General features: G+C 41.0%; 1 protein-coding gene across 1 annotated transcript in view; it reads left to right on the plus strand.

Annotated features, from left to right (window-relative positions):
• The window catches only part of GUCY2C (guanylate cyclase 2C (heat stable enterotoxin receptor)), a 47,570-nt gene extending 24,409 nt beyond the window's left edge, over positions 1–23,161 (plus strand). The window contains 12 exon segments of the mRNA XM_010003825.1: positions 592–678; positions 6,356–6,488; positions 8,398–8,535; positions 12,138–12,226; positions 12,951–13,042; positions 14,611–14,769; positions 16,158–16,350; positions 16,725–16,899; positions 18,364–18,462; positions 19,235–19,329; positions 21,110–21,186; positions 22,761–23,161. Coding sequence (XP_010002127.1) covers positions 592–678; positions 6,356–6,488; positions 8,398–8,535; positions 12,138–12,226; positions 12,951–13,042; positions 14,611–14,769; positions 16,158–16,350; positions 16,725–16,899; positions 18,364–18,462; positions 19,235–19,329; positions 21,110–21,186; positions 22,761–22,935 — 1,512 coding nt within the window. The 3' untranslated portion in view covers positions 22,936–23,161.
• Positions 23,162–23,386: the final 225 nt, after the last annotated feature.

Consider the following 23,386-nt stretch of genomic DNA (forward strand, 5'->3'; position numbering starts at 1 on the left):
ATTCCTGCAGGCATGCATTGTGTCTGCTTCTGAGTTCATGCAAAGACTGTCATCAATAGCAGTGGTCTCTGGAACAAACTCACAGCAAGGCAGCAAAACAACAGCTCTGTTTCTGGTTCTTTTCTTATAAACTGGCATAGTCATGGAGGTTTACTTTTAGTAACAGAAATCATAATGGCTGGAAGGACTGTAAATGACCAACACTTTAAGATAAAGGAACAGTCTACTTTGAACTTAGAAGGCCATGAATAAATTGGTAGGAAACAGACTGTGAGCACAAACCACAGAAATTCCTTTCCCTTCCTCTTGCACACTTTGCCCATTTCTGTCTCAGCTATTTTTCTTTATTAAAGACTCAGCTTTAAAAGCAAATTCACAATTTACCTTGAATTACACAAACCCCTCTTTTCTGATTTTGTGTAAAATATATTTCATATCCCCTGTTTTTGGATTCAACTCCTGCTCTAATGCATGTACTCCTTATAAAAAAAGAAGGACTACCTCTTTCAGCTGGTGGTTGAAAGGCTGTGCAATTTAGATACTCCTTTTTTCCTGATGCAGTTTAGAAATACTCTTTTCTTCTCTTCACAGGATGTTTTAAATGATAAAATCTCCTACCCTGATGGCACATTCATGGACTGGGAATTTAAAATCTCTGTCATGTACGATATTGCCAAGGTAGGTGGACTGCTGAAAGCAGTTAATCAACCTGTCTGGTCTTGTAAGCCAGATCCTCTGGAGAAGAGCAGCTCCCAGGGTCTCCTCCTTTCCTTGCTAGAGGATCTATGCCTTTCCATTCTTTCCTACTCTGGGGATAGTTGTAGGAGATAGAAGGAGCCAGTGGCTTCTAAACTGAGGGGGTAAATGGGAACCAGGGCTGGCTTTGGACTCTTTATAAATAAGCAAATAAAGTATGCCCCAAAGAAATGTGACCCAAAGATCAGAGGGTTACAATCCATTGACCAGTGGCTCTGATTAGTAGGGCCTGTGCAGTCACAAGACCTGCAAAACACACTGCTCTCTGGCCTCAGGTAAGGCACAGAGGAAAACTGTTTTTTTCAGAATGATGGAATTATTCCAAATTGTAGCCAGAGACAGGATAAACTTTTTCTCAATAAACTGGTTATTTTGCATTCTGATTTTCTCACTCACTGGAGTGAGAAACTAGAAACTAGAGCTATCCATTTCAGGCAGTTCAGGAGGGAAGACATTCATCCTGTACAGAAACCAAGACTAGTTTTCAGTAGCTTTCAACAGATCTTTACATTTTAGGTCCTTGTAGAAAGAATCAATATGAGTGGCAAAGAAAATTCTATTTTACATTATGGACTTCTGTTTAGCTGGTAGTTAATGAACCTTTATAATTCACAGGTATAATAACCTATTATGCCTCTGCAGGTAACGTAGAGAATTAGCCCTGCATTTTTGCTAGTGCTCTGTTCCTCTCTTCCTATTGCTGGTTTGCAGCTGGACAATCCTTCCATTTCCTACATGAATCAGTTCAGATTTGGTCTCCATGATGAGTGACTCCACTGTGTCTGTTGTAAAGAGATATTGAAAATCTTGCTCTTTATTAAATCCCCCTTAATCCAAAATGTCACAGTTTGTTGGCCTTGTTAATGACTTTCAAGTTCAGTTAAAGTTCAGCATTACATTTCATTTTAAATAGCAGCAGTGGAGTTTCACTTTCTCCATACAGCATATAAAAATCACAGTCTTTTTTAACCCTTTGCAGTGCACTTACAGATGTTTCCTAAGAAAACAGGGATTACTATAGGCTCTGTTTACTAGAAGGAGAGAGAAATCCTAGTTCCTCTGAAGGGAGCAACCAAAGGCTCAGTGACTGCTCTGGGGCTGGGACTTCACCACCTGTCATTCTCTGCACCGCTGGTAATGGGGATGGGACTTGGTGTCTGAGGATGTGTGGTGCCCTGCATCTATTCTGTGGAATAATGACTCATGAGAATTATTATCCATGTCCCTAGAGATGGTTCACAAAATCTTCTGGAAAACTTGTATGTACCTAGGAATATTGGGAAACTTGCTGTCGTTCGGATGATTGGCCAGCCTCTCTTGTTCCTTGACTTGATGCTGCAGTGGAGCTTCTGAGACCTAGACATTTCCATGAACTTCTTGTATTGCTTTTTGCAAACCGCAGTTTTCCGATCTCTAGGTACCCTGTCTACTTTTACTTGAATGGCTCCTTGCTTTATGTAAGTCTCTTAAGAGACATTCAGCTCCAGTTCCTCTCATCCTGGCATCTGCCTTTTTCAAGCCCAGCCCCAGCTCTCAAGGTTGTTGAAACCCCTATGACCAGCTCCTGCAGTTCCTTTGCCTACCTCCTGATATGCTTCTCCCTCTCCACAACAGCACTTTCCTTCATCTCACATTTACCATTGCCCAAACAGTCCTTGCACTTCACCTACTCTTCATCTGGCACAGAAGCTTCTGCATCAGTGTTTCTGAACTGAGGAGATTGTATCTTTTGTATTCCCTGGTACAGCCACCCAAGCAGTGACTCTTCCTAGAGCATCCCTTAGTCCACTAAAGGAGGTGGGGTAGGCAAAGGGGAAGCCCTAAATCTGCTCCATTTACTTCTCCCCTCCACACCCCCCCCCCTTTTTTTTTTCTTTTCTTTGGATTTTGTGAATTAAAGTTATATTGTGTGGGATTTCTCTTTAGCTGTGAATTTCTGTCCTCATTTGGGTGCAGACAGCCCTTGCACAGGGCAGTGCTGTTGCAGGTCAGGAGCATCCCTGCCTCTGCCAGGCAGGAGCAAGTGCTTGATAAGGATGTTGACAGGTCAGAGGCTGTCACCATTCATCCTAAAAAGCTATTTCTGACTAACCATCACAATAGATACACACTGTAATATGGCTACCAGGTTCAGTATTGATTTCCCATCTAATATAATATCATGATTGTATATTGCTTGTTTTTTGCACTTTATTATTCCCTGGAATGCTAACTTTGAAGGTTTAAGAGCATTTAGTTCTTTTTTTTTCTTTTCTTTTCTGTCTCTGCTTTCTCTAGGTCTGATGGCACCACTTGTATCTACATTAATTTGCTTACATGTGAACAAAGAGCTCCCATGAAAGGTCTGCTAAGAAGGAATTGCAGTAATCAAACCTTACAGTTATAAGTGCATACACTGTCATTGCGACACTGTTTATTAAATAAGGGGCTGCTGCAGGATATTGTGCAAGGGATTGTAATAATCTCGCACTGTGTCAGGAAAAGGATTCTCAGTCAGAACTAAATCACAGAATTGTTCAATGGCTTGGGTAGGAAAGGACCTTAAAGATCATCTAGTTCCAACCCCCCTCCATGGGCAGGGACACCTGCCACTAGATCAGGTTGCTCAAACCCTCATCCCACCTGGCCTTGAACACTTCCAGGGATGAAGCATCCACAGCTTCCCTGGGCAACCTGTTCCAGTGTCTCACCAACCTCATTGTAAAGTAAAATATTCCTAATATCTAATCTAAATCTACCCTCTTTCAGCTTGAAACCATTGCCCCTTGTCCTGTCACTACATGCCCTTGTAAAAAGCCCCTCCCCAGCTTTCCTGTAGCCCCCTCAGGTACTGGAAGGCCGCTATAATGTCTCCTCAGAGCCTTCTCTTATCCAGGCTTAACAACCTCAACTCTCTCAGCCTGCCTTCATAGGAGAAGTGCTCCAGCCTTCTGATCATCCTTGTGGCCCTCCTCTGGACTTGCTCCAACAGCTCCATGTTCTTCTTATGTTGGCGGCTCCAGAACTGGACACAGCACTCCAGGTGGGGTCTCATGAGAGCTGAGTAGAGGGGCAGAATCACCTTCCTTAACCTGCTGGCCATGCTTCTTTTGATGCAAACCAGGATATGGTTAGTTTTCTGGGCTGTATGTGCATGTTGCTGGCTCATGTCAACATTTTCATCGACCAACATCCCCAGGTCCTTTTCTTCAAGGCTGTTCTCAATACATTTACTGCCCAACCTGTATTTTTGCTTGGGGTTGCCCCAACCCAGGTGCAGGACCTTGTGCTTGGCCTTGTTGAACTTCATGCGGTTTGCATTGGCTCACCTCTCAAGCCCATCAAGTTCCCTCAGGTTGGCCTCCCTTTCATCCAGCACGTCAGCCACAGCACACAGCTTGGTGTTGTCAGCAAACTTGCTGAGAGAGTGCACTCAATTCCACTGTCCATCTTGCCTACAAAGATGTTAAACAGCACCAGTCCCATTACTAACCCCTGAGGAACATCACTCATCACTGGTGTCCAGTTGGACATTGAGCCATTGACTGTAACTCTTTGAGTGAAACCATCCAGCCAATTCCTGTTTCCAGGAGGATATGCCTCCATGATCTTGAAGGGCACAGAGGTGAGACTGACTGGCTGGTAGTTCCCTGGGTCTTCTTCTTATTTTTATTTTTTTTTTTCCTTTTTAAAAATGGGGATTACTTTTCCCCTTTTCCAGTCAGTGAGCAGAGAGGTTACAAGAATGCCTCAAGGATTTAGGAGTACTGCACTGAACGTTCTAAGTTTTGAAAATAACACTGTGGGTTCCCTAATAGGTTCTGTGTTTTCAGGTAGGTGCATAGGATAGCTGGAAGGAAGAAGGAAAATTTTATCAGGCATATCTATAAGACTTCTCCCTTCAGAAACTGTTGACAAGAAAGCCCTAGTACAAGGAAATAAAAATAACCTTTTTCTGCTGTTTGATGCTGAAACTGATTAGGAATTCTGCTGTAGGAATAAGTGTATTTCCTGGCTGATGAAAGCACATGCTGGAAGAAGGCGCAGCTGGAGGAAATAGGACCAAAATTAGGCAAAATGTCCTGGATAGTGTCATCAGAGCTGCATGATAAAAGCTGCTTAATCAAGAAATATGCTCCTTGGATATAGCATGCACTCAGTCTGTGAAATGTGGAATGGGCTAGATAGGTCCAGGAAAACTAGTCCGACAACATTCTCCAGGGATTGCACCTCTTGCAGGCTGCTTGTGTCTCAGACGTACATCTGTGCCCAAAACTCAGCTCATGTTTCACTCATCTTTCGTAGCATTTCCTAGCTCCTTCTCAAATCCAAACGAGCCAAAGGAGAAAAAAGCCAGCACATCAGACATTGTATCCATGATCACATGAGCTGTGTAACCCTGATTAAAGCCTATCTAGCAGTTATTATACAATAGGATGAGCTATACATTTAGGAATCTGAGTGGAAGATCATTCAGAAAAGAAACAAAATAGATATGATGTACATGTTGTGGCTTCCACAGAATATAGACTGTTCGACAGGAGAGAGGCCTATAGGAAGAAAAACAACCAGCAGTAGGCTCTAAGAATGCCTGAGCTTAAGTAGTTCAGAAGAGAGAGATGAAACAGAATAAATAATGACAAGAGGGTGAAATTAGCATGCCTACTCCCTTCTTCAGTTTACACCCACTTACTAATGTTCTTTACTGCTATGCCTCAGTGTTGGCCCCTTCTCATCTATTGCACCGTACTCGAGTGTCTTAGACTAAATTAGATAAATTCAGAGGTGATGAGTAGAAAGGGGCAGACTACACACCTTCGTTGTGAGTCAAGGTTCTGAATCTCAGGAAATATAGCTGAAACTGCATCGGTCAGTCCTCATGGTGCCCACTTCTGAGTTTAGCTCATGGATAGCTGACATGTACTGACTAGAGCAGAGAAAATCATTATCAGGCAGGTCAGAAGAGACCTTTATGATTGTCTAATTTGATCCCTGGCCATATATCAGCCTTAGCACATCACCTCACACTCTCTGCATTGACTGCTCTTTAGCCCTCTCTTTTGCAGAAGTGCAGTGTTTCTGAATGATGCCTTTAGTGTATGGCAATCTTCAAAGATGATGCAGACATAAAGAATAATTCCTCTCACACCTATGGCATCTCTTGGAGCAACATGTAGTTGGAAGCATTTTCTTGTGTGTGACAGTCCAACAAATCTGTGTTAAATTTACCAAAAAAGGCATTTATCACAAGTGAAATCAAAACTTTTGTGGGAAGAAATAAATTTTCCTAATCCCTTAATTGTGTTCTAATCTTACCCAAACCCAATATGCTATGCAAGACTTTTGTTAACTAAGAGGAAGGATAGTCTTTCATGGCATGATCCTTCTAATGATCCACCTGCTCATTTCTTAGCATTGACTGTTCCTGTCATCTTGGAGAGTCTTTGTAAAATAATACTGGTTTCCCTCTATGACAAGGAATTGTGATTTATGCATATCCACTGCTGATGAAGACCATGTCATTAATTGGACAGATATTACACAAATACTTCACATTCTTGTTGAGTCTGAGTGTCTCACATGTAATCTTGCTTTCTTCCTCTTTTATTATCAACCACAGGGGATGTCTTACCTGCACTCAAGCAAAACTGAAGTCCATGGTCGACTCAAATCCACAAACTGTGTAGTAGACAATCGCATGGTAGTGAAGATCACTGATTTTGGCTGTAATTCAATTCTTCCTCCAAGGAAAGGTAAAAACAGTACCCAATTGGACTCTCTTTCATGGTTGCCAACCCAATGGAATTTTCTTATATTCATAGCTCTGTAGGGACTAATTATATCTTGTACATAGCACACAACACACAATATGATTTTCTTTCATGTATCAGCCATCATACAAATAACACTTGAAAACACTGTCTTAAATAAGACAATGAAAGAGAATTATTAGCAGATAGAGAAAGAAATTAGGCAGTGTAGGTGAGAAGGAAAGATGAAGCTTCAACTTACATTTCAGAAAACAGATTTCACATGTGGCTGAGATGCAAGAAGCATTTTCAGCATGCAAGGCCTTCAGGCAAACAGCTCTCTTCAGCAGTAGTGCTGAACTTAGGTGAAGGAAAAAGGAGTTAAGTACCACATGATCTTGTAATTGATCAGTTGCATGTGTTAACACAATGTTCTGTGATTTAATTAAATATTAACACTTGTGACTCTGATCATCCTTAAAAATCTGTAATGATATGCAATGATAACCCTAATGTTTTTTATTGCTTAGGTGGGAATCTAGCAATATGTGTTAAATCAGATTGGAATAATTTTAACAGCTTTTCTTTACATTTTCTATTTATCTCACATTCATAGGACACTTCTGTAAAATAGTGCACTCCTTTCTACTCACTTTATCCTTCTTGATCTTGAGGAAAAGACAAGCCCATCTGACGTTACATCATCTGAATCTGTACAGTAGAGCTTGGGGTATGACAAGCACAGCAGTGTGCTGTTACTGTAGTATCTGATTTGCGAAGAAACTGTGGTTGCAGCTGGGTTCAGAGAAGATTTTTACATTCAAACACAAATATTCTCAGAAGTAGCAATGAGAACATAAAAAAAGAGTAAGAAAACTGCACTGAATGTGAACTATTTTTCTTCATTTTACAAATTTCATATTTAAATTTATATTATTATTATATTTAATGTATTTGTCTTCAATTGCTCATAAGAGAAAGGCCTCAAAATTTCTGTCTACTATATTTCTTTCCTTGAAGAAAACTTACTATTTCACAAGAGATCAACAGATTCATTGTGGCTAGATGTTACAGCCTGGTATCATAATATTGTCTCCAAGATCACTGTGTGCAGCTCACTGTTAAGATACATCACCAGCATGTCATAATAAACTTGTCATACCACAGCAGCATTCTGGTTTTGAGGTACAGTTTTGCTTGTTGCACTAAGAATGCAGATTAATTATTTCTTAATTAAAAATGGTTATGAGCAGCTAATCTTATATCAGGCTCAAAAGCACTTGAGAATCATTTCAGCAGATTCGTGATTTCAAGGATGCTGGGAATTATTACAGTCTTCTCATCTGACATGATGTATGACAAGCTCCATGAATCAAGCTCAACAATTTATGGCTCAGTTTTGTTTTGTTTTGTGTTTGTTGTTTTTTTTTAGCAGCACTAACATTCCTTGGCCTTATACACATGCATAGGTGTCTCACCACCCTCATAGTAAAAAATTTCTTCCTGATATCTAATAAAAACCTACCCTCTTTCAGCTTGAAACCATTGCCCCTTCTCTCTCTACAAGCCCTTGTAAAAAGTCCCTCCCCAGGTTTCCTGTAGCCCCTTCAGGTACTGGAAGGCTGCTATAAGGTCTCCCTAGAGCCTTCTCCTCTCCAGACTTATCAACCCCAACTCTCTCAGTCTGTCTTCACAGGAGAGGTGCTCCAGCCCTCTGATCATCTTTGTAACCCTCCTCTGGACTTGCTCCAACTAGAAAATAAACAGTACCATTGGAATCTGGGTTTGATATTGAAAGAGTAATAGAAAATATCACTATAGTGAGCAGATGCTCTGAGGAGGATCACTCCTTTTCAATTACTTTTCTTTCTTCCTCCTTCATCTCGTCCCCCGTTGTCATCTGCATCTTCAGACCTGTGGACAGCTCCAGAGCATCTCCGTAATGCTGATGTATCTCAGAAGGGTGACGTGTACAGCTATGGAATCATTGCCCAAGAGATCATCCTGCGCAGGGAGACCTTCTACACCACACACTGCCTGGACAACAAAGGTAAATCCACAAATTTCTCCTTCTGGGATGGTGTAGCTGCAAGTGGCCCATTCTCCATGTTTTGTGAAAGGCACTGTCTCTGATAGCTGCTTGAACTGCTGCTTCTTTCACTGTGTGATGAAAGGAGAGCATGTTTGAATGATCTCCTTGTAAGGGCAAGTGTCCTTATTCTTTTGTAAATAAAGCTTCCACTGAATTTTCTTGCCCTTTCTTCTCCCTCCCTCACCTTAGCCACAGCATTACAGAAGTTAACATTTAACAGTGCTGCCCAGACTTACTGCAACATTTAGAGGTGACAAAGGTTTTTCTATTATGAGTTGTGCACAACATATAATAATTCACTCATATTAGGCATTGTAAATCACCAGTGTCAACACAGAACAACAAAAACTCAGCAGTGTGACAAAGGAACAGTTGGCATTTAAAAACTGGCAATTCAGACTTTATTCAAGTCCGTCAAAATTAGCTTTAGTGAGAAAAAGCATTTCCTCCCATAGTTCATGCATTAAGCCCCATTTTGTGCATTTCGTGACATTGTTTTTCAACAGCTAACAACCCAGTCAATCCCAGTTCCCAGAATCCAGGCATTATTAAATATTAGAACTGACATAAAAGCATGTGTGGGTTTGGGATTTTCCTGGTGACAGTTACCAACAACAAGTTCAGACATCGCCTTTACCTCTGAGTCATTCTGATAGATCCACCTCGTACTTGTTAAAACATCTAGAGCAGCAGCCTAGTAGCTCTTTTCCTGAGTTACATTTGAGAATAACTTCTGGCGCATATTCCTCATCCTATATTATCACAAATCTATATTAATATTTGGGGAAACACAGTATTTCACATCACCAGCTCTCTATTATAATTGTAGACCTAAAATAGATTAGAAGTGTCTGTTCCCTTTCAAGCAGACTCTTCAGGAATTAATGCGTAAGATAAAGTAGAGAAAATAAAAGTCTTTCTATTCCTGTTTCTTGGGAAGAGGCAGGCACAATCCTCATTAATACAATGATTTTACAAATATCACCAAAATAGATTGAGAAATGAAAGAGCAATGTTCTTCCTTGCCCATTTTGACTTGCAAAGCAAATTCATAACAAACTACATTCTTTTAACACTTTGTTCAGCAGTTACAGTCTTTCTGTGCTATGTTGATGATTAATAAGTTAGCCTCAGACATGGCATTTCTGGGCTCTTTTGAGATGTGGTGGCATCCCCACTGCTCTGTGTTTGACCCTGGCTGTCATAGTCACAACTGGTTCCATGTTTTAACTTTGACCTGTTTCTTCACAGTGTCTTTTTAGACTGTCCCTTTCAAATAGCATTAGGTTAATCCATCCAATTGGGAAAAAAAATAGCACTTCTAGGTGCTGTTGCTGGAGATGGTGACACATATCAGCATGTTTACTAAGATAGCAATAAAGTTACTGGGCCTGAAGCTTGTTTGCTAAGTCTGAATTCAGTGCAACTTAAAAAATTCTGCTTTGTAAACCTCAGTTGGAATTTTAATTTTCCCATTCAGTGATGAGATAGCTTTCTCCCCAAAGGTTTTTCCTTAAAAGCATTAGTAGAAGTCTAAGATATATATTGCTGATCTAATGGCTCCTGGTATTATTCTTGATTTGTCATCATGCAGTTTGGGTGAATGTGTTCACCCTAGTTTCAGCAGTTCATCAAATTTCATGGAACAAAAAGGAATGAGTGCTATTATAAACCGCTGAAGTGGCTCATTTAAATATCTGGATTTATTAATTAGCCAAAATGAGGCAGTAAGAGGGTGGACCATACTTATTCAAACACCTTTCAATTTTTTTTGTGGCACCACCTAAATTTGCAAGATAATAGCTTAAATTTGGGGTGACCGTTAATTTACAAATATCTAATATAAAAAGGGGGAAAAGAATACCAAATGGCAGTCAATAGTAATGAGCAAAGAAATGTTCCTGTTAGATTCATTTGGTTTTTAAGTCTCCAGCAGAAAATCTTTCAATGGCTAGGTTATAGAAGTTAATCTCTTTAAGTTAGAAGACATTATTTTGGTATTTCAGGACAACTGATAGAACTGCTTCTCCAGAACTTCATTGTTAGCAGCAATGACTGTGTTCAGATTTTAAAAGAGGTATTTAAAAAACCCTGTACCTAGGCTCCATCCACCAGCACAGGAAAATCAAACTCAGCTTCCAGATACTCCGCCAATTTTCTCAACTAGCAAATATGTATCAGTCAACTTAATATATAATAATATTGTTCCTGATGAGAGAAGAGTCCCACAAAGACAACAATCATACAGGACTTGATTTCTAATGTATAGAGGTAACTAGGTCATGGTCCTCTTCATTGACTTCTCTGTGAGACAGCTGTTAGGCCAGTTGGTTGCTCCATTCTTTGCCGGAAACACCTCCTTCACTGCTCAAGAGTGTGAAATCTTGTCATGTACCAATGCTCAATTCAAGCTGCCTCCTTGCTCCACGACTTTCTGCCACTGGCTAATTGCAGTGTTGCTAAGAGTTGCTGTTACTTCCACTCTCAGGTGTGTGCATAGCATGGAAATCCAACATGCTCCTCTTGCCTGCATGAGACTCACACAGGTTCTTCTGCCTTTTAGCACCCAGAAGACTTCTTACTAGTCTCTCCACTCCATAGCACTCAAGTCTCCTGCTCCTTCTCTAGTCTGTAATTTCTGTACCACAAAGCTGGAAGCTACTGTATCTTTTCAGGGTGATCATGCACACGGGGCATGCTTAGGCATCCCTAGCTGCTCTAGACTAGCACATACCATCACGATTACAAACGTTCCTCATCTTATTATATGCTTCCTTCAGTAAAACTGTTTCCCAAACATAATCAGACATTATTAATAAATGTGTTTCATGCTTCTTCATGGATCCCTTTCAGTTTTGCTTTATCTCCTCCAGAGGTAAAAAATTGCTTCTCTTTTTTAACTCCCTCCCTCTGAACTTTTGAATTCTGGAGGTGAAGGACAGAGAGAAATACTTTTTGCTTTAGCTCTCACTTACTGTGCTTAAATCAAGTTGTGCAAATGCAGCCTGAATTCTGACAACGTTCAGAATCCAAATAACTTTCATAGAATATATTTTATTGATAAGAGCACAAGTGAGGTAACAAATGCAATGTTTTAAAACCATATACATTAATAGTCAAGCTTTAAGGAAGCTGAGTATCTGTAGGCTGACTTGAAATGCTTTGATGAGAGTTTTATTTCTCCTCACTTTTGATCAAGTCACAAAGGGCTTTTCACATTGTTTTTGACTATAGCTATACTTCATGCTGACAGGCACACTAATAATGCCTAACGTTCATTTGGGAAGATGCCATAACCATGCCTACCGTGACCAATAAATAGTCAAGTATGTTCCTATTCATTTTGCTTTCAGGGGCCTTCAAGCCAGCCTGTTTTGATCTTGTGCCATATATTTAGAAAAGCTCCAAAGTTGAAATTCCAATCAAAATGAGGGAACTGTCTTCAAGGCTTCTGTTTGTACAGTAACTCATAACATCATAGGACGCTGTCCACTAGGGACGTCCTTCTTATATTTTGTTGTTGTTGTTGTTTAAAACTTTGCATCTTTTCCCTGTGTTAGAGAAACTTTACAGAGTGGAGAGCTGCAGAGGAGTGAAGCCTTTCAGACCAGACCTGTCCTTGGAAACAGTGGGAGAAAGAGAGATGGAAGTAAGCTAATAATTAACTAAGCCATTTTCTGGGTGAAGGATGGAAGTCCTGGCTAAACTAGAGCTCATAATCATGGGATGAAAGCTATGCACATTTTATGCCAAATCTCCTAACTTCATGGGAAAAAGATTGGACTCTATAGTTGCTGCCAGTGAAATGAAATACAACTAATGAAAATTATTTCACTCTAAAGAAATGGATGCTTATATAAGGTGCCACTCTTCTGACCTATTTTAGATATCTTTAAGATGGAATGATATTTACCTCTCTCCGCTGATTATATAGCCCCTAAGGCTTCTTGTTCAGGTGAAAATGTCTGTATTGTAGACATTCACAAATTCAGCAATGAACCCCATTCTTTTTTGGCCGAATCTCTAGTTCCAGAAAACCTGCAAACTCAGGATATTATAAATAAAATTAACTAACTCTACACTTACTTCCACGTCAACAACTGTATCTGTCACCAGCTGCAAGACTGGATAAATTCACTTGCTTTTCATTTATGTATTGCAAATTCAAGTTAAGGTCCTGTCACTAATCACCACAGAGTTAAGCGGCCTGCAATGAGTGTCCTAACCATAGATTCAAAACAGTTAGTCACACATTTTAAATATGTTGCTGATCAGGAGTAACCGGAAATTCCCCAATGAACTAATGCTGCTTAGCACCATTATCTTTCTATATTCATTACTCAGGTGGACTTTCCTTATATCTTTGTTTGAAGGTGTATACACTAGTGAAGAGCTGCTGGGAGGAAGATCCAGACAAAAGGCCTGACTTTAAGAAGATAGAGAATACTCTGGCTAAAATATTCAGGTGAGCAGCAGGGGCTGTATTTTTTTAAGATGCTCCAAACTCCTCCTAGGTGTTAGGAGGGTCATATTTTTAAGTATGTGAGCTGATGTGCTTATGATTCAGTCATTGGAAAACTGAATGTCTTCACTTAGATACTCTTTTTTTCTCTGGCAAAAAGTAGGTGAGCACGTGTGTATGTATACGTACATGTGTACATGAGCACTTATGCATATATTAGCTGAGTGAGGGTAAGATGATCACCATACCTCAAATTGGTACATTATGAAAGTAGCAAGCAGGATAATTAGAGATTTAAGCCCTTCAAGTAATTCACCCTGTCTCTAGTCAAGAGTTGTATGGTGACTCATGTCATCTAAGTTTCGGGAAACAAATGCACATAAATGTTTGGAGGATGATTAGAAAGTTTGGATGAGCTGGCTTGTGCCATAAATGAGTTTGGATGGTCCCACATTAGACTGACTAGAAGCGCTGGGTTGTCACTCACCAGAAGTATTACAGGTTTCTGTTGGTATAAAGTTGAGGGATAAGGGCCATAGCTGGATAAACTCTGTGAGGTTATACAGGCCTTTCACCTGGCCAATGCTGCATTGTTCTTACAGAGTTTGGCCTGAATTAATGATGGTGATGACTAAACTGTGAGCTTTTAATCACTTTTCTTGGAAAATTGCTCCCAGTTTTTAAAGCTCTCCTCATCAACAAACCCCAACAGTACTCACATGATTTAAAACGTTACATGGGCAGAAGGACAACTGCACTGACTTGCAGCTGAATAAAAAGATATCCTGGTTCAGCTCCTAAGCCTCCATCCCACAAAAGCAAAGAGGTTGCCTCTTGTCACATGCAAGATTATGTTCTTCTCATGGTGGATCTAAGATGCTGCATACTTGACATAAAGATTTGTTTAAAGTAACAGTGGTTTCAAAGTCCAGTGGGGTACAATACTAAGCTTACTCTTCCAGTCAGCCTGGCTCCACCTACTTTCTGACTGCTTTGGCAAGTACAGGCTGCCTAGACAAAGAGGGGTTATGAGTAATAGCTTTTGTTACCATACTTCTGCTTCCAAGAGTCAGTAGGCTGAAGTATGCAGGATCTTGTGAGCAAAACTAGCCTAGGGGCTGCTAATTGCTCCATTGAATTGTTCTGTCCTGTACCCAGGTAGCTCCAAATTGTCTTAATCCTTCTGGCTGAAGTACCCTTCTAAACATGATATGCAATTTTCTACCTACTACCTTTAGCTTCCTCTCAGGATTTGAGCTTGTCAGTTACTTTTTACAAGTGAATGTACATGGTTATCCAAGGTAACCTGGGCTTGACAATATCAGCAGAGCTAGGTGATTTAAGGATGCTTGAAGAATTGCCAGCTCCAAGTGACACGCGCAGATCACACAGACTTTTAAGTCATGTACATAAACCCTCCAAGCAAGAAAATGAATTATGCACTCGAGACATTCTAACTACCTGGAAATTAAACACTGGAGAGATTTTCCGTTGCTCCCTTTTTGCTTCTCTCAAAAATGTGCTTCCATCAACCTTTCTTGTGGGGTCCTGTGTATTTCTGGTATTTGCAGTAACTACCATGGCCAGACCAATGAAAGCTACATGGATACCTTGATCCGGCGTCTACAGCTGTATTCACGGAACCTGGAGCACCTGGTGGAGGAAAGGACAGAGCTATACAAAGCAGAGCGAGACAGAGCAGACAGACTTAATTTCATGTTGCTTCCAAGGTAACTGGCCAGGATGATTTTCAATGCCATTTTATTTACATATATCACCTCATTCTTGGAGAGTGGGGGTTGGGATTAATATTAATCGTCAATTTCCTTCCCCTCTAATCTGATCCTGCTAGGGAAAAGAGAAGAAGCTGTCCCTGAGGTCTCCATCATATGGTGGAGTTTCATGCCAAGATGGTACTGGGACCCATTATCTTCGTCAAGCTCTCTTCATGCACAGGATCCCCCTTTCCAGCACAAACCTCTTTTTCACAGCCTTCCTGGGAACATGTAGATCTACAGTGATCCCACATCACAGAGCTCTGTTCTGCTCCAGCACCTTGCTAGGTAGAAGGAGTGTCTCCAGCTGGAGAGCAGGAGTGCAGTCCAACTTCAGGCTGGGGATTAGCAGTGCAACAGAGGAGCTAAGGTGGGCTGGGCCATAACGGGCCAGACTGGACTAGATGGGTGCTTCAGAGTATGGTGTAGGACAAGTAGTACTAATATTCAACTATTGGTAAAACCAGTAATTTTGGTATTGCATGCATTTGGAGTAGTAAAACTACCCTGGTACACCACTGCTGGTTTCAAGGTTATTTAAGTAGTCAGGGTATTGATTTTATGACTCATCTTAAAAAAAGGTGTCTATTCAGTCCAGTTTTGGGGAAAATTTGAAATGATCTGGCTATGTAGACCATGTGACAATGAATCCATGTGTCTTTCCACTCTTTGTAGTCCTTACCACTCTGTTATTGTCTCATTGTAGATAGCACACAGCATTGTGAAACACTTATAATTTTCTGGGTCCCTTTCAGTTATTATCTCCTAATATTTCCACTAAGAACATATATTCTGCTGGATTTAGAAATGCAAGAAAATTAAGTCCTTCTTAATAGATATTGACTGTCATGGTATTGAATATTTGTTTGACAAAATTAACAGAGTATGATATTTCATCTGAAATCAGGATGAGGTGATGTAATCATCAGGATGAAATTACTCCTGTGTTGAGGAAACAGAAAAATATATCTGTTCTTACTTACTGTGTGGTTAGAAAGTAGGTCTATGTGTCAGAAGTTTTAGAATTTCAGTTTTAAATTGGACTTAACATCCCTATTTCTGACCTTAGCCAAGAAGCTCAGTTTCCTGTGCCTCGGTTTCCTGATGGCTGTTAACACACTTGGATTTTGTAAGGCTGTAGCGCATTAATTAACATTAGTAAGTGCTTTGAGGTCCCTGGCTGACAGGCACTACAGGCATCTAAAATGTGACTACAGCTGCAGTTTTCAGCAAACTAATGTTTCCTACAAAGAAGCAATGATGTGGTTGGGTTGCATGAAAAAATACCTTGAATATTAAACACAGACTACTCAACTGTAATCCTGCCATCTCTATTTCCACAGGCCAGTAGTAAAGTCTTTGAAGGAGACTGGCCTCGTAGAGCCAGAGCTATTTGAAGAAGTCACTATCTACTTCAGTGATATTGTTGGCTTCACAACACTCTGCAAATACAGCACCCCTATGGAGGTGGTAGATATGCTGAACGATATCTACAAGAACTTTGACCACATTCTTGACCATCATGATGTTTACAAGGTGATTAGCTCCACATTTTTGCTCAGTTAACCAGGGGACACAAATTAAATTGGATGATGCAGTGGACTTGGGAATCTGCCTTCTGGGAAAGACAAAAGAGAGAAAAACTGGTCAAGATTACCTAATTTAATTATGCTTTCAGTGTGCCTGCTTATACCAATTTCCTATACTAGGTGGTCACAAATTCATCAGCCGGAATGCTGGGTACAGTTATATACCAAAAAGGTGTCAGCTACCTTAAACCAATCAGTCCTGCTGTCTAGGGAAGTAATGTTTAATCATGAACAATAGGATCTGTTAAAGCCTTTCTGCTTTCAACTCCATGTGTATTTTGCTACGTCTGCAAATAGTGAGTTCTAATTTTGTTTACACAGGTGGAGACCATTGGGGATGCATACATGGTGGTGAGTGGTTTACCAAACAGGAATGGCAACCGGCATGCAGTAGACATCTCCATGATGGCTTTGGACATCCTCAGCTTCATGGGATCCTTTGAACTGAGACATCTGCCGGGTCTGCCAGTTTGGATTCGCATTGGAATTCACTCTGGTAAACAGTAGTGCTACATCAACAATGACGATGTTGTTGTTGCCTTGTTTCTGAACAGAATAGGCATCCATAAAAGATCTGGTAGTACATCATATCCAACTGTTCTCCTCACGAAGAATTAGATTGAAAAACTGTACCTGGAAGAAGAGTAACAGAATTAAATAAGCCACTCGTTTGCTCCCCTCTAGTGAAATAGCCCAAACTCGTTATTTCATAGCTAGGAAGAGCAGCTGCCATTGCTCTTGATATGATTAAGTCAGTTGTATCAAATAAGCCTTCACAGATTGCTCCTTCCTGACCAAAGTGGAGGTCAATCATGGCCAGATAGGCTTGTCTAGTCACAAAATGCAGGCCTGTATTTTATGCTTTTAGAAGCAAAAGTTCTGACAAGCCTATGTGGGAATTCATGCTTTAAATAATCAACAAAAATAGTTTTTCTCAAAGGGGAACTGTAGATGGCTGAAGCACCTAGCTCCTAAGTACTTCAGGAAATTTTCTCTCTTCATTTTTGTTTGTTTCAACAACCACCTGAACAGCAGCTGCCAGGGGAGGAACACATCAGTGAAAGCAACTGAGGCACTGGGAAACTCTGAGGCACAACTATGTACCCTTCCATAATGAAGATTATTTTCTTTTCCTCTTGCTTTCAAAACTGACAGTAACTGCACTTTTTCTGCACAAACATTGTGTTTAAATACAATTAACATTGTGCAGCCATGTCCTTTTTATGCTATTACTGGATTATGCAAGACAAACAGAGTTAGGCTTGGTTTGGAGTGGAAGGGGAGACCACTAGATACTTTGGGAAATGAGTATTGTGGTTTAACCCCAGCTGGCAATGAAGCACCACACAGCTGCTTGCTCACTCCACTCCCCCACGGTGGGATGAAAAGGAGAATAATAATAATAATAAAAAAGTAAAACTCATGGGTTGAGGTAAAGACAGTTTAATAGGACAGCAAAAGAAGAGATAAAAATAATTAGAGAATAAATGAAACGAGTGATGCACAATGCAATTGTTCACCACTCATGATGCCCAGCCCATTCGCAAGCAGTGACTGGCACCCCCGTGGCCAACTAGCCCCTAGTTTATACCCTGAGCATCATGGCATATGGTACAGAATATCCCTTTGGCCAGTGTGGGTCAGTCATCCTGGTTGTGCCCCCTCCCAGCTTCTTGCACACCTCCAGCTTCCTTGCTGGCAGGCCAAAAGAAGCTGGAAAGTCCTTGACTTGGTGCTTAGTGACAACTTCAGTGTGTTACCAACATTATTCTCATACTAAATCCAAAATACAGTGTTATACCAGCTACTAGGAAGAATATTAACACTATTCCAGCTGAAACCAATGAGATATTATCATGGGTGAGGAACACAGAGCTCCAGCACTTACTGCTCTGTGAGACACCTTCCAAAATCAGTGTCTTAATCCACCTGGTTTTCATTCTTTATATCCCATTTCTAGGTCCATGTGCAGCTGGTGTGGTTGGAATAAAAATGCCTCGCTACTGTTTGTTTGGAGATACAGTGAACACAGCTTCGCGGATGGAATCCACAGGCTTGCGTAAGGGTTTAATTTTAGCTGTTGGTGTAACAGGAGCAAAGGCTACTGGTTAGTTTGTGACTGAAGTGTCTGTTTTCAGTAGAGAACAACTTATCACTAGCCTGAAGAAGTTTTAAAGATTAGGAAGCCCTGTTTGTTTTGATTACCAATTGTTTCACTGTCCTGCTGGGCAAGGAAGAATTATTTCTTGTTTTCATGCTGTTCATGCTTCAGTGCTGGTAATGGGGAGTATGTAGGCAGGTTTATTGGTTGAGTTCCTCTGGAAGCTATGATACTTATGTGTCTGGGATTTCATTTTACTCTATGAATGGCAGATTTTATTTAGACTTAGAATTGAATTGCAGCTCTGTTGTGTAAATATGCTGATCGTACATTTTAAGTTGAAGCGATTATATCTTCAACTTCACCATTAGGGAACTGTGCCAAAAGCCAGTTTGTCTTCTTGCTGCCCAGTGTCTTCACATGACTATTCTCTGTGTAGGACACTCCCAAGTATTCTTTTCTTTTTTGGCATCTAAACACTACAGAGACCAGGGTCACCTGTTTTTCAGATCAATGGCTGTACCAGCTATTCCTCCCTAGATACAATGCTACACAGGAGAGTACAACCATTTGTACAGTGGTATAATTGATTCTTATTTAATTTGACTCTCTGAATTTGTTTTGGTAACAATTGCAGAAGCTTCTGCTATAGCACCAGTTTTCACATACACTCATTATGATTATGTGGTACCTTTCCAGACTAAGCTTTCATTGTGTCTTTATTTTTTAGCTTTAAGGATCCATGTAAATGGCTCCACTATTAACATCCTGAAAAGAACCGACTGCCAATTCCAGTATGAAGTGAGAGGAGAAACGTACTTGAAGGTAACCTTTACTATGCACCTGCATGAAAAGAGAGAAGAGGGATAAAAGTATTGTATGGCAAAGACTACCCCACAACTTAATTAACAGCTGGAGAACAACAATTACAGATCGGTTGGTATCACAGTCTCCAGTGGTTGAAGACACTTCTGTTAAGACAATGCAGGCAATTAAGAGCTCTCTAAGTCATAAATTATAGCAACATAAATCACAGGATCACAGAATCACAGAATCACCAAGGCTGGAAAAGACCTTTAAGATCATTAAGTCCAGGCTATCACCAACACCACCACATCAGCTAGACCATGGCACTAAGTGCCACATCCATCCTTTCCTTAAACACATCCAGGGACAGTGCCTCCACCACTTCCCTGGGAAGTCCATTCCAGTGTCTAATCACACACACACACACTCCCCATGAGGAAGTACTTCCTAATATCCAACCTAAACCTTCCCTGGAGCAGCTTGAGGCTGTACCCTCTTGCCTTGTGCTAGTTGCCTGCAAAAAGAGCCCAGCCCCCCACCTGACTACAACCCAACCTCCCTTCAGGCAATTGAAGGGAGTGATAAGGTACCCCCTGAGTCTCCTCTCCTCCAGGCTAAACAACCCCAGCTCCCTTAGCCTATCCCTATAAGTCTTTCCCTCTAGTGCTTTCACCAGCCTTGTTGCTCTCCCCTGGTCCTGCTCCAGTACCTCAATATCCTTCTTGAAGTGAGGGGGCCAGACCTGCTCACAGTACTTGAGGTGAGGCCTCACCAGTGCTGAGTACAGGGGGAGAATCACATCCCTGCTCCTGCTGGCCACACTATTCCTGATACAAGCCAGGAATCCATTGGCCTTCTGGGCCACCTGGGCACCCTGCTGGCTCATGTTTAACCAGCTGCCAACCAGTACTCCCAGGTCCCTCTCTGCCAGGCCACTCTCCAGCCACTCTTCCCCCAGCCTGTGGTGCTGCCTGGGGTTATTGTGGCCAAAGTGCAGGACCCTGCACTTGGTGTTGTTGAATTTCATGCCATTGGCCTCGGCTCATCGACCCAGCCTGTCCAGGTCCTCCTGCAGCTTCTTCCTACTCTCTGGCAGATCGACACTCCCCCCCAGCTTGGTGCCATCTGCAAATTTACTGAGGGTGGACTCAATCCCCACATCCAGGTCATCACTAAATATGCTGAATAGGACTGGGCCCAGTGTTGGTCCCTGGGGGACACCTCTGGTCACTGGATGCCAGCTGGATGCAGCTCCATTCAGCACCACTCTCTGGGCCTGCTCATCCAACCAGTTTTTGACACAGTGAAGGGTGCACCTGTCCAAGCCATGGATTGCTGGCTTCTCCAGTGAGAGACTGTGTCAAAGGCCTTGCTGAAGTCAAGGTAGACCACATCCACAGCCTTCCCCTCATCCACTAGGTGGGTCACCCAGTCATAGAATGAGATGAGATTGGTCAGGCAGGAGAAACATGCGGGGAATAAATGAAACATAAAATTTGTAAAAGAAAATTGTGGAGTGAGCTTGGCAGATGTCTGTACTTGGGAGCTGATAGCAGGCAGCACAGCTCACCTCTCCCATGGCATTTTTGTCAGGTCATGGAACAGGGTTTGTAGCTGCAAACCTCCATTCTTCTTCTCACATCTGGTTTTTAATCCTTTGCTGTGAGCATCAGCTACTGAAAACAAGCAAAGGCAAACATGACAATGTGCAATGAAGTATTATTTAAGTAAACTAACATCAGGAAATTGCATTCTAATTCCTAAATTGTTGTTTCTCTTCTTTATTACACATATTTAGGGCAGAGGAACAGAGATTACCTACTGGCTGACGGGTACTGAAGACAAGAAATACAATCTCCCAACACCTCCTTCTGTGTAAGATGTTCTTTATATGTGAAAAGGGAAGAGAAATTCCCAGTCTTTGCACTTTAGCCTTCATTGTTCCTCCCTGGCACTTGCTGGGTTTTTTTATACCACTCAACTTGCCTTCAGTAGTTAGAGGCTTAATAGTGTATGTGCATATAAATGTGTAAATATTTATGATGTGGGACTATGCATGTGGTGAAGGTTATTTGTATATATAAGCACTTAACAGGTTCATATCCTTGGAGGGGAAATAAGATTTAAAGGAAAATTTGCTGATGTGGATGTGTTCAGGAGATGGACAGAAAACATGAAAACCATTAATATTCCCAAACTTTAGTCCTAATTGCATCTGTGTGTGACAGTACAGTGAGAGGATAACTGCAACTGAATGTGCAGCTCTCTGTAACACTGTGATATGCCCATAAGCTCTTGTGGGAGAATTTGTAGGACAAAGGAGAACTGAGGATTTTGAGCAGTATTATGCTGGAAGAGGTGAACAAAGTTACTGTAGTATTGCAAGGGCATAAAGTCCTTAAAAATGAAAAAGAAAGGAAAAGAAAAAAAGCTTACTTTCTAATATAAAACAGGTAAGTGCTAAAGAAGAAGGTAGGAGGTTGGTGTCCTGGAACTGACCTATCATTTTGCATTAATACTGAATAACATACAGTGATAGCAGAAGCATTGTTTTTGAGAAACCATGTAAAACTGAAGTCAGAAGAACTGGTTGCATCTGTTTCATGTGTATTTTGCATACAGCTACTGCCTTATTTCCTGCAAACTCACTAAATGTGGAAGCTCCTCACTTTCTGCTCTAAACTCCTGTGTACAGTTACTCTTTACTAAGTGGGAATTTGCTGCCATCTGCTTTGAAATGACAAGTGTTTCAGTACAACTTGAAGCAATTACATAAAGTACAGGTGTTTACTCTCTGGGCCAAGCAGAAAATTACTCTTTTGTAAACTCAGAATTCCTTTTTTGAATTAAAATAATCATTTGAGACTATCAGAATTATCAAACTGGCAATTCTTCTGGAACTCCACTATTGAAAGTAACTCCTGAGCTGGATTACTGTGGTCAGTGTTTTTGTTTTTGCTTCCTCATATGGGTTGTGACTGATAAAATTGCCCCTTTAAGTGGTTTTATGTGGGGTATTCCAGCAAAAGCCAGACACACTGCAGAAGTTTATGAAAAGGTGGGAACACTGTTTCTGAAGGCCACCTGAAGCTGAACAGTGAAAGTGCTGCCACCAGTAGTGGTCTTGAGACCTAGAATCTATTTTGATTCGGCATTAATCTAATTTGTCTTCCTTTTCATGCAAATGATGCTGATATATTTTTAAGGTCAATAATGACACAGCCTCTGTGCAGAGACAGTGAGCAGTACTATGTGGAAAAAATCTGTTCCCAAATCCAGAACCTGAATTTGGTTCAGCCCACGCTTCCTATCAGTAGTGTGTGAATGTCATAGAATCACAGAATCGTTTTGGTTCGAAAAGACCTTTAAGATCCAAAAACCACTGGGGATCTGGGGATCAATAAAGACATGTGAATCACTGAATTTATTTTCCATCCTGTTGCTTTCAGGGAGAATCAGCAGCGGTTACAAGATGACTTAGCAGAGATGATAACAAATAGTCTTCAGAAGAGGGAAAACGAAGGGTTCAAGACACGGGAGCTCTCACGGGTAGCCAGCTACCGATCAGGTACCCTGGAATACCTGCAGCTGGCCAGCACAGAGATTTCTGCTACATATCTTTAAAACCGGATGTTTAGTCTGACTCCAAAAGTTGCAGCAACTCTCTGGAGTACTTCATGTGAAGTCTGGAGGCTTATACTCTCAGCCAGAGGGGTAAGAAAATACCCTTTCAAGCATCCTTTCTACCATTTGACCTGCTACCAGTAAATCAAACCTCTTCTCACTGAAACATCTAAACTGTTGGATAACTTCAGTAGGACACATGCAGCCTGATTTGAGGTAAATGAAAATACCTGCACTCGAGTCTAGAAAATAATATTTTTTTGGTCAGTTTTTTAAATGTGATAACCTGTTCAATAATTCACTTCTGAAAATATTCGCAGCAAAGCCTTAATTTGTGATGATTTTTAAATATTGTATTTAATTTGCAATTTTTATTTGAAGAGAGATTCACTGTAATATATTTGGAAATAACATTAAACATATCATACATAAATCCTGGATATGTTGCCAT

This window comes from Chaetura pelagica, unplaced genomic scaffold, assembly GCF_000747805.2.
Source record: "Chaetura pelagica isolate M959 unplaced genomic scaffold, ChaPel_1.0 scaffold281, whole genome shotgun sequence".
Classification (NCBI taxonomy): domain Eukaryota; kingdom Metazoa; phylum Chordata; class Aves; order Apodiformes; family Apodidae; genus Chaetura; species Chaetura pelagica.